Below are 11,726 nucleotides of genomic sequence, written 5' to 3'. Positions count from 1 at the left end.
TATAGAGCCTTTTTATTATCTTTGTCTTCTTTAAATAAGAGTTCGAAATGACAGATGAGTTCCCTTATGGAATTTGGTAACTATCTGCAGCAGCCTTCGCCATGTGCTACAAACTCTCTTAGCAAGCTTTGTTGGAAATCTGTGGTCTGCTGCTGCTACCCAAAGTATGGGTGCGGATGGTAAAATCTCAAAATCGGCTCAATAGATCCCGAAACCTATCCCACTGAAGTAAAGCCCTAAATATATTTTACCCATTTTCCCACCAAAGAAAGCTTTTGAAACAGAGCGGTGTTGTTACTTGTTACAGTCGTGAGAGGAGGACAGATAAAAGAAAAACACTACAATCTGGAGTTTTAATTCATGGCGGCCATTTCGTTTTTCGTCTTCAACTCATAACCGAAGAAAACCCTAATTTCTGCCATGGAAGGAGGAGGAGGAGGAGGAACTAGCTCTCCACAAGTGAAACCCTTCAAATTTTCTGTTTATCAAAACCCTAATCTTTCAGCAGCCTTAACAGCAACGAGTCTTCGCCCTTCAAAATCAACTTTGTTATCCATATTTTCTGTATCAGCTATTTCTGCAGTCGCCCTTATCAGCATTGTCTTCAGGTAAGAGAATGTTTCTCTTCTAAACCCTAGCTGATTTGTTAAAAGTGGTGATTTAGTCCTCGACTTGGAGAACTAGGGTTTAGGAGATTAATTTTATTTGTTAACGAAATTAAGGTTAGATGTTATGAATGTTTGATGCTTTTCCTTAATTTTCTGCTTGCTTGAATTGAGAAGTTTAGGGTTTTGATTGAAGTTTAGTTTTACGGCTCACTTTCAAGTTCCTTTCTAATTTTTTTGGGATTAATACAAGTTGTCTGAAATTTTTGAAGGGAAGAAGGAATTATAATAATTGGAAGCCAAAATATGTTTCCACTACCACAGCTCGTGAGTTGTTGTATCTCATCTTCTTTAAGAATGAAATGGAAGTTTCAAATTGTTTAAACGGATTGTAATCTCCGTATTATTATTTTGTGACAGATGTGTTTACAAAGATGACAGGGGTCATGGTTGGTCTGGTGTTCATTGGAACATTGTCTGCCCTTATTCGAGCTTTCTCCCTGTGGAGAACCAAAGACATTGTTGCTTTCTTTGCTGTGGGTTCTGAAGGATTACCAAAGGAGCAACAACCTCTCACAACTCGTCAATTGGGACTTCTGGGAGTAAAATCAAAATCTGTTGAGAGAGTTGACTCTGATTCTGCGAAGAAACCCCCTAAGTCAAGAACTTATGTTCCACCTTCTCCTTCAGATGTTCTTGTCCCAATTCATCAACCAGTCTCTAGTCCAAATTGTTGTGTTGGTGTTCAGAAATCAATAACTGCCTCTGGAACTAAGTCAGGTTCATCCTATAAGCCATCCAACTCCCCGAGTTCGACATCTTCTCTCTACCTTGTACCTTCAGCTTCTCCACAGACACCATCAATTCAAACGTCACCTAGTGCAGATTGGGTTCTCTCGACCCCATGGTCAAAGCAACGATCATCAGCTTCAAAAGTTATCATGTCAGAGGAAAGTCTTGAGCAGTTCTTGGCGGATGTAGATGAAAGAATCACAGAATCAGCATCAAAATTGGCCACACCTCCAGCGTCCCTTGATGGTTTGAAGTTGAACATAACTACTCCTACTACGGTTACTAATTCAGCTAATACATCTGGAATCAAGAGGAGTACACCACTAAGGCCTGTTAGAATGTCCCCTGGTTCTCAGAAGTTCAGTACTCCACCTAAAAAAGGAGAGGGTGATCTTCCCCCACCAATGTCAATGGAAGAGTCGATTGATGCTTTTGATCATTTAGGCATCTATCCTGAAATTGAGCAGTGGAGAGACCACCTCAGGCAATGGTTTTCATCAGTTTTATTAAATCCATTACTGGAAAAGATTGAAACTAGTCATCTTCAGGTTTGTTAGCCTGTTGCTTGTTTGATTTTAAACTTCATCAAAATCATGTGTATAGCATCTAAAGCTGGATTTCGATCAGCGTGTGCATGATGTGTATATTATTTGTTTGATATCTACAGGTAATGCAAGCTGCTGCAAAGCTTGGTATTTCGGTCAGTGTCAATCTAGTGGGAAGTGATTCTCCAAGTACTGGAGCTCCTACTGTATCCTCGGGTGATGGTACAAAAGAATGGCAACCAGCATACTCTCAGGAGGAGAAAGAGCAACTTCATAATCTACGCGCTACTCTTGTCCAGTCTCTTGAAGGCTATGGCTGTAGGTCACCCATGCACTATTTTTATATTTATGTTTCAGTAGCTAGATTATGTTACATTCTGATGGTGCATACAAATTTAAATGTGTTTCTTTTCTTTGTTCACAGCCAAATTTCCTTCAAGTAATATGCAACAATCACAGCAGCAAATCTCTTTGATACAGGAGTGTGTAGATGCCATCACTGAGCACCAGAGGCTTCACCAACTGATGAAAGGAGAGTGGGTTAAAGGTTTGTTACCACAAAGTAGTGTTCGGGCCGACTACACAGTGCAAAGGATTCGAGGTATATATTCAATTCTCACGATATGCTTGTGACCAAATTTAGATCTTGAGTCTTTTAGCTGATCCGGTTTTCGTTTATCAGAGCTTGCCGAAGGAACTTGCTTGAAGAGCTATGAATACCTAGGAACTGGCGAGGTTTATGACAAGGTGAACAAGAAGTGGACTCTGGAGCTTCCAACTGATTCTCACTTATTGTTGTATCTATTCTGTGCATATCTAGATCACCCGAAATGGATGTTACATGTAGATCCAACATCCTATACAAGCACACAATCAAGCAAGAACCCTTTATTCTTAGGAGTTTTGCCTCCGAAAGAGAGATTCCCTGAGAAATATCTGGTTGTCATATCTAGCGTGCCCTCTGTTTTTCATGCCGGAGCTTGTATATTATTTGTTGGGAAGCAAAGCCCTCCTCTTTTTGCCCTGTATTGGGATAAAAAGCTGCAGTTTTCTCTCCAAGTAAGTGTCTCTGAGTCATGGTATGGATTATATTATGATTTATTTAGTTATCTTTGATGAAGTCGTTTCTTCGTAATTGCCTGCACCCTGCACAACATGCACATGGAGTGCACAAAGTGATGTTGTAGTGCACAAAGTAAATACTAATGAATTTCATGGTTACCATTTATGTCAACTTCAATGACTTCTTGTGCTTTGCTTCTCCCGAGTTTGGTCTTACCATATCTTCCCCACACAAATTGATTATGTGATGTTTTTATCTTGGTTATGTTTTAGTGTTATGTAGTGGAACTCATTTTTGCCTTGCTTATTCTCAGAGAAGAACGGCGTTGTGGGATGCAATTTTATTATTCTGCCATAGAATCAAGGTCGACTATGGAGGCATTGTTCGTGGTATGCACATCAGTTCCTCTGCATACAGCATCCTGCCTATTCTTGATTCAGAAACTGAAGACTAACTGGATGTTGAATACACTATAACCTAGACGCTCAAATTGCCATCACCGTCTTTTCTCTTTGCTGTATGTCTGTTTTACTCGCCGAATTTTGTTGTAATGAAATACAATCTGGATAGTTCTATGCAAACCTTAACATCCCCTACAAGCGCAACATTTCCCAGATATTCTAATATACCTATGTGCTAGTGCCATGTTAATGTTGTCAGCTAGGGATCTTGCCATGCTTCGAGAAGAAAAAAAAGCTAGGAATCTTATTGAAGGTTAGATGGAAATGTTTGGTCCAAAATGTGCAGTATGGGAATGCAGATGTCACGTCATGTATATATCTTGTGTCACAATGCTACTTATTTGTCTAGAATCTAGATGATGGCGATGACAATGACAATGCTATTTGCAGTCGGACTCCATGTAGCGCAAGCGGTCACTCGAATACCATTTTCACAGTTGTCGTTCCTCAAGTTTCCATTTTGGGGTGCGGTGTACACCGACAGAGATTTTATGGGGCCCTCAGAGTTGATAAGTCGGCGAAAACTTTATGCATTGCCGACTGTCAAACACTAAAACACTATATATATATATTACGTAGCTAATAAAATATGGCTTAGTCGCAATGGCGGTAGCAGTAATAATAAAGAAGGAATAGAGACAAGTAATCAAAACACACCAGTATGGTTATTGAAATGTCCTCCGATCGTTTCTCGTTCTTGGATGTCTCAATCCATAACCACCAACAACACCATCGTTTCTGACGATCTTACTGCTTCTGCACCTCATCCGAATTCTTCTCACTATCTTGCTAAGCTCACTCTTTCTATTGACCCTCTGGCTTCTGACGATGATCCTTTATCTCGTCAGGTAAGTCTCTCTTTCTTTCTAGGGTTTTGAATTGGTTCTAGTTCTTGTTACTTGCGTTTTTCTTATATAGATTAGCTTTCATTTATCTTGAATGATCTTGGTGCTTTTCTTGAATGATATTATTAGGGATTTGTGCTGATTGGATGAAATTAGGGTGTTAATCGCTGTGAAATCAAGATTTTGTTACAATTTTCTTATGCCTGTGGTCAGCAACCGTTGTGCAGATTGTAATGTTCTCAATCTAGATTGAGAGTTAAGTAACTAGCAGTGACAATGTATGTTCTGGCTAATATCGTAATCAAAGTGAATTGAAACATGGGAGGTTCTTTCCGATTTTAAATAGAACTTGGTTGATTCAGACTTTTCTGTTGTGTTGGATGTGCGTAACTTATTTTGTGGGGATTTTAATTCTTGTACGTCGTCATTACTATGTTTTGTTTTTAATTCTTGTTTTATATTCAGGTCATTCATTACATTGTATTGGTTACTGGTTGTTCTATAGAATTACCTTCTAACCAACAATTTTGTGCAATATTTTGTACATTGGTTCAACTGATGATCAGTTCACAATGGAAATGGCTAAAAACGATTCTGAGAATGCACCAAAGTGTTACTCTTTGGACATGCATAAGGAATTCATTCCAATGTGTGTCTTTTCTCAGATGCAAGAAGGTAATGTTGTCTGGTCTATCGTTGTTTTATGTTTTTAATCAATGACGTGATAAAAGCTTTTATGTGGCTGATTATATGGTTTTCAAAGTCGTATGCATTTCTTTGCTCCTATAGAACTTTGTTTTCTAGAGATAGAATTCACATGCATTCATAATGTAATTACTAATTTATGTTTTCACATGCAATCATAGTACAGGGGCTTCGTCCATTTCAGGATCTTATAATATAAATCTTGTAGGGAGAACAAGCTCAATTAGGAACACTTCTGCATTCATATACTGCTTAAATAAATAGATTTTTGTCCCAATCCATTCAAATAAGTTTAGCAAAAATATCAATATGACATGAACACTAGAAGGAACCGTTTGTTGGCCCTCAGGGTTTAATTCACGCCTTCTTATGCAACTTAGGAGTAATCTAAAGCCTTCACGGGCTTTTTACCTTGTCTCCATGTTTTTGAATACATTGCAGAGGATCCAATGTGGGCTAGAAACCTATTGATCTTTGTCTGTTGTGTCACCGTATATATGTGCATCTCAGGAATCAGTTCCATACTTTTCTGTCTACATGCCTGTAATTGATTGTACTGTTTGGAGGATTCCATTGATATGATTCTGTCGATGGTAGTTTTATCACTTGAACCAAGTGATTTAATTTGGATGATTATGGTCTTGATATATACTCATGCTAGCTAGAAAGTTGACTTCTACCCCTGTGTTCTATTATAGGTAAGACTGCGGTGGAGGGTAAAGTGCTGCAGAAATTTGACATGAAGCCCCATTCCGAAAGTATCCAGGACTATAGTAGGCTTTATCGTGAACGAACAAGCAAATATATGGTTAAAACTAGACAAGTGAAGGTATTGTTATTCTGTTTTAGTTAGTTAGTCAAGTTTTTACTTCTAACATAGGATGTGTACCTTCCTTTCACATAATATCTCTTTGGAATTTGTTCATCCCATGTCCTAACTTTTGAAGGTTATCGAAAATGATCGTGGGGAACATATGATGCCTAAGCCTGCGATGTTTAGTCACATGCCCTCTAATCCCAAGGTATTTTACATCTTCCTTTTTAGTACGTCGTACCTGCCCCTCTTTTTTCCCTGCAGATACTACCCAAATTTTCTAAGTGTACAAAGACATTTTTCTGTTGCTTTGATATCTGCAATGAAAAATAAAAATCTCCATTTCTTGGTGGTGTGTATTTCATGGAAAGATCAAATTGGTGCCAAACAAAGTGCCAGATGGAAGAAGATCAAGAAGGGATCGTGTGGAAATGGAGGGTGTAATGTTTAAGCTTTTTGAAAGGCAACCAAACTGGACACTCAGGAGTTGATCCAGGAGACAGACCAACCTGAGGTATGTCTCTTTGGATCCTTCAGTTTTTCCATCACTAAAATTGCAATATTTGTAAAAAGGTTGTTTTACATCGACATTATACATGCCATGGACGATATAAGTATAGAGCATCCATCCCTTATAACACAGCATGGATGAAACCAAGAGTATTCAAACTCGCACACTATGATTTAAGTGAAACTCCCTCACTAAGCACCTTCTGTCATCTGTCAGTTCACCAGAGGTGGCACTTCATGCAGTTTTAACAATATTTTCTCTCTGCAGCAATTCCTGAAAGATATACTTAAAGAACTCTGTATCTACAACAACAGAGGAACAAACCAAGGAAGCTATGAGCTAAAGCCAGAGTATAGGCGGTCAGTCAAGGAGGAAGAACCCAATCTAACCCAAGAATCCTAGTTAACTATATGCTGATGTTAACATTTATAACCTTTCATCTAGAACTTCGAGTTGTGATTGACATGATAGACAGCTGATGGTCTTTGTTCTTTTCTTTAGTCTGTGAAAGGTTCAATTTTGCAACCACGGGTAGGACATTTCTTGTCTCAGAATTGAATAAGTTTCCGTACTATGACATGGTGCTTCTAAGTATATGTAGCGTTTTCTTCATACACAATTTTGAGCGTCTGTGTGCATCTGTCCACAGGAATTAGAAAAGCTGGTGCACAGCTGCTCCAGGCTTGAATCAACACAAAATTCAGATGTAAAAAAAGAAAAAACCGTTTTTCTGATAAGAAAACTTAAGATTAAAAATAGAGGGAATGGTTACGTTGCTTAAAGTTTGTAACCTTTCATAGTTGGCTAACAACTTATCAAGACTTCGTCTTTCAAACAAAAAACCAAGGTGATAGCGTCTTAATGGCAGTTTGCTCTTGAATTGGATTTGAGAATCAATGCGATTGCAGCACATACATAATGCATGAATAAAAAAACGAACAATGATATTTACTTTAATTTTTATAGTTCCGTCCTGTGTGAACTCCAGATATATGTAACACACAACTATCTGAGATGATAGCAAAATAGATGTATTAACAGGCTAGACTCCTCTGGACTCTGGAGAAGACCGGGAGAAAAACTCATAGTCCATCCCCCCCATTGTCTGCTCCACTGGAGGAATCATAACCAACACTTGTCGGCCGTTGAACCCAGGGTGAGGCATCCTCCTGCGAAGTTCTCGCCCTTCTTGGCAAAGGGAACATGCATGGCAGAATAAATTAGTCGCAAGATCACAGGAAGACTCGCACTGTTCCAGTTGGTCTTCATCCTCAATCAAGGACTCACAACACCCACATGATCTTTTGAATGCTTCAAAGCTACCCTGTTCTCACAATCACCAAAAATAACAAAATTATGAGCGCACCATCAATATACCCATAAACCAAATAATAAATACCATGAAGAACTGTTAATTACGGCAGTCAGCAGAATATCAATACGGATAAAGACCAGCAAGATATTTTCAATTTCCGGTACCTATGTACTTCTCTCTATAACTCACATTTTCGATAACTTTTAATAACACGGGAAAGAAACCGGCAGTTAAGGAACACTGAAGTTATAAGCAAGGCAGGTGCCAAGAGAGGGACAACGAAACTACTAATTCAAGACGCTAAACATACTATACATAATTTGCAAATCATGTAAAGAGTTATATAAACAAGAGATAAAAGGTAAAAGAATAAGACATGTCACAGACGATAACAAAAATATGCAACATAATAACATAAACTTATACCTCAAGATTAAACCTTTGGCGGATTTGAGTGCGGCTAGAATATGAAAACCAAGGCGCGAGACAGTTCCAACCAAAAAGAGAATTTCCAAGTAGGTACAAAGCAGAGTAAGGCAAGCAATGGTTTGCAAACCTTCCAGGTTCAGATCCTAATCTTTCAATGTTACTTCCATAAAGCACACAAGGGACCAAAGTTCCAAGAAGACCTGATCATATATTACCATTGTTAAAACGGAAAACTTATGAAACAAATTAAGATGCCAACTTTACAAATTTAAAAGCCGAACTTTACAAGAGCTATCCAACAGAAATCTTTCTCAGCAGTTTTACCTTTACCATCAAAACAATATCGGTAAAAGGCCAAAGGTTCTATCAGTAAATTAGTGTTCAACTATAAATCTAAAGTAGCTAAATTCGATTTATTGCCGGTAGAAAGTTTATATCTATCTAAATGTATCTAAGTAGTGATATCACTCAAAAATAATGGCAAACAACATTTATATGGACAAGCAAGAATTTCTCATAAATCTCATCTTCTCCTCACTTCCATAATCAAAATTACAACAACAATTTCCAAGATCAGGCTAGCAGAAATTCCTCATTTATAGAACAGGCGTGAATAGCTTGCTCCTCATAACATGAATCATATGATCAAAATTCGGCCACTGAAAAAAAAGAAAGTGTAAGGAAAAACTCGCAAACTTCAAAATCGCTGCTGCAGAAGTCATCATTACGGCCTAAACAACCAAAAAGACTAGAATCCCAATGAGATCGAGCAACTGGTTCACCAACGACACTAATTCTTACCCAAATCCTCATCCATTGATTTCTTTGCTGATTTCACGTGACCATTTGTAACGAGTAAAGGTCTATATTCATCAGAATTAGCCATTGAAATTACTAAACCCAACTAAAGAATAACTAGATTCCAACCTGAATTAGAAGAAGAAGAAGAAGAAAGGAGATTCTATATGTATATAAAGATAAGATGGAGAATAATACGAAACCCTAGACGTGTAGGGAAGTACTATACTGGAAATTCTCGATATTTGAATTTAGGGAGAGAGAGAATAAGAAAAAAAATGATCACGGAATTATAAAGCAAACAAAGATTTTAATGAGATACCTATTGCTCAACTAACGAAGCGCGTGATAGTGGAATGGACTAAAGGAGTGGAGCAATAATTCAAGAAGACAATACTCCCGCGATTTGAAAAGAAAAGATAAAAAGTTATGGGGGAAAATACGAGAGAGAGGGAGAGAGAGATCATGATCTTCTTGTCTAATAGTGCTCTTCTTTCTAGTACGACTAAAGTTTTCTTTGTCTATATCCAATTCCTAGCCGTTACATATTCTAACTATTTGTTCACACCTTTTTCTGTGAGCCTACCGACACGTACTGTTCAATTATTCCAACGGTAAATTCTGTCGGTGCTGCTTTAAAACCGTTGTATCGCTAAAAACATTTTAATTCGGTGTTGGTGTAACTAACTTTCAATCTCCGCATAGACTCCATATCTACAACTCTGGTAGCATCAGCACATCTGGGGGATCACCACGGCTTTGATAGCTGAAATCTGGGTCGTGTTGATGGCGCCAAGAACACCAACAACTAGACTATGGACCAAAGTGTATTTCCATACGGATTCGGAAAATCTAGTTCGCTTTATTAGAACCTTACTAAAGCGCTTTGGCATGTCTCAAGTACGATAACATAGATCATACAAGGGACGAGATATATCCAACAATGCATATCGTAGATGCTAAAAATCTAACAACCACACCCAATGAAATCTAACACCTAAGATGAAGATCTACTCAACAAAGAAGAGATGAAGTGCATCAAAGTAAACATGAACACAAGAATTTTTACGTGGTTCGGCCATTAATGAAGTCTACATCCACGGTGTTTCACTATGATCGACGGTGTTACAAAATCGGTGTTACATACAACCTCCATTAAAAGGGATTGGAGTTCTTGTTAAGCTCTAGGTTGTGGGAGGTGGGAGACCGGTCCCCTCAAACATATCTCTCTTTCCCTTATAAAGGGGTGGGGATGTACACGAGTTACAATAATGCCCTTAGGGATGACTAGTTAGGATAAGAGCTAGCAAGGTCTTATTTTCTACAAACAATTGTATCCAATTAAGCTACTTCTTCCTAGATCTCTCGACACGTGTCCTTGTATATTTTCTTCTCCTACACGTACTAAACCACCATCGTAGAGAAGGAAATCAGGTTGTGTGCAGAATAACAAACCATGCAACACATAGAAGTCGGCTAAGAACTTTTGCAACTATGAGATCATATTGTCAAGTCTTTCTTAAATCAAATTGCTTTAGCTGACTCCGGAAATACCACGCGTCTAATGTAATTTTGTTTCTAATCTAATAAGTTTATTTTATGTTTCAGAGAAAGAAACAAAATCTCAATCGAAGATAAATGTGATTGTTCACGAATAAACGACTTTCAATCCAAGTCTAATACCCTAGGCATCGTTGTAAAATTAATGCAGAAAGGTCTTTAATAATGTCAAATGGTCGTTCTTAAGTAAGTTGTTTATTTGGTTGGGTTTTTATGCACCCCAGACGAGGTGAATTCAGAGTTTCATTTGTAAAATCTCATTCTCTATGCTTGTGGTAAATTCAGGATCGAAAACGGTTTAAGGAAAAGATGTTTTTTCTCCGTCTCTGACTCTTTTGGTCTTTGAAGGTTTGGCTATGATGTTTAGTGCCATTATTATAGAAATTGCATGTTCTTCTCTTGGTCATCTACAATTTGCAAATGACTCTTTGATATGCATAGATATTAGTCCAGTCAAAGTGTTTACATATACTTTGCTCAGCTTTGAGTATGCTTCACACTTATGTACTAACTTTAGTAAGAGCATTTTATTTGGTTATGGGGAATAGTTTGTAAGAGCTTGCTTCTATTTTGGAATGTGTTAAATGTTTTCCTCTACTTATCCTGGTGACATTCTGGATAAAACTGTGAATATTCTCAAATAAGACAAGATTGTCGAATGTTGCAAGGTTAGATTGACTTTTCGTAAACTCGCAAGGTTAACTAAGAGTGTTTTACTTGGCTTGCCAATTTATTGCATCTTTTTGTGTATGGACCAGCATACTGTGATTTCATAATTTTCTTTGGCACGGCGTAGTTGATTTGTAAAAGGTGGGATGAAATAAAATATCTTCTTCTTAAGAAGGAGATTTGCAAGGCTGCTAATGGGGTGCCAGGTTTAGTGGGGGTGTACCAAGCCAAGGCAAAAACTTTTTTGTCCTATATGAAAATATTTTTTATCTTATTATAGTTTTGGTACACACCCACTTAATTTGGTAGCCCTATTAGCAATATTGGAGATTTGGGTATCTGAAGATCAGGAACTATGAGACAATCCTTACTCGTAAAAGGCGGAGGTTGGGTAGGATATAGGAAAAAAACTATTTGGTATGTTGTTATCGCTAAGAAATATGTGGTCAATGTCTTGAGTTGGAGAACTAAAATACTTACATAGGAGGGTAAATTTGCAAAACCATATGTATATTATACATTGTGCAAGGTAAGCTTTTTATTGAAACTCAATTCAGAATTAGAATACGTTATGCAATTTTTGCTAGGATAAGTGGAATACGTTGGTCCATTTT

At 37.8% G+C, this 11,726-nt stretch overlaps 2 protein-coding genes and 1 pseudogene across 4 annotated transcripts; 2 read left to right on the top strand and 1 right to left on the bottom strand.

Annotated features, from left to right (window-relative positions):
• The first annotated feature begins 278 nt into the window (after positions 1–278).
• On the top strand, positions 279–3,646 carry LOC113307844 (transmembrane protein 209-like). 2 transcript variants are annotated; one of them, XM_026556305.1, is made up of 7 exons: positions 279–608; positions 883–932; positions 1,026–1,945; positions 2,065–2,260; positions 2,367–2,543; positions 2,625–3,001; positions 3,319–3,646. In XM_026556305.1, exons 1-7 carry the CDS (start codon positions 421–423, stop codon positions 3,457–3,459), a joined length of 2,049 nt encoding a protein of 682 aa, XP_026412090.1. In that variant the 5' UTR covers positions 279–420; the 3' UTR covers positions 3,460–3,646. The 2 variants fall into 2 exon arrangements, with proteins under 2 accessions (XP_026412090.1, XP_026412089.1); XM_026556304.1 differs by having other exon boundaries at positions 878–932.
• Positions 3,647–4,065: 419 nt separating this feature from the next.
• Positions 4,066–6,932, top strand: LOC113307900 (annotated as a pseudogene).
• Positions 6,933–7,114: 182 nt separating this feature from the next.
• Positions 7,115–9,199, bottom strand: LOC113310986 (cell number regulator 8-like). 2 transcript variants are annotated; one of them, XM_026559817.1, is made up of 3 exons: positions 8,887–9,199; positions 8,083–8,285; positions 7,115–7,665 (listed from the first exon to the last, which is right to left on the bottom strand). In XM_026559817.1, the coding sequence occupies exons 1-3, from the start codon at positions 8,969–8,971 to the stop codon at positions 7,384–7,386; spliced, it is 570 nt and encodes a 189-aa protein (XP_026415602.1). In that variant the 5' UTR covers positions 8,972–9,199; the 3' UTR covers positions 7,115–7,383. The 2 variants fall into 2 exon arrangements, with proteins under 2 accessions (XP_026415602.1, XP_026415601.1); XM_026559816.1 differs by having other exon boundaries at positions 8,778–9,161.
• Between the last annotated feature and the right edge of the window lie 2,527 nt (positions 9,200–11,726).

Source organism: Papaver somniferum, chromosome 9 (genome assembly GCF_003573695.1).
Source record: "Papaver somniferum cultivar HN1 chromosome 9, ASM357369v1, whole genome shotgun sequence".
In the NCBI taxonomy this organism is placed as follows: domain Eukaryota; kingdom Viridiplantae; phylum Streptophyta; class Magnoliopsida; order Ranunculales; family Papaveraceae; genus Papaver; species Papaver somniferum.
This window is presented reverse-complemented; position numbering and strand designations above follow the sequence as displayed.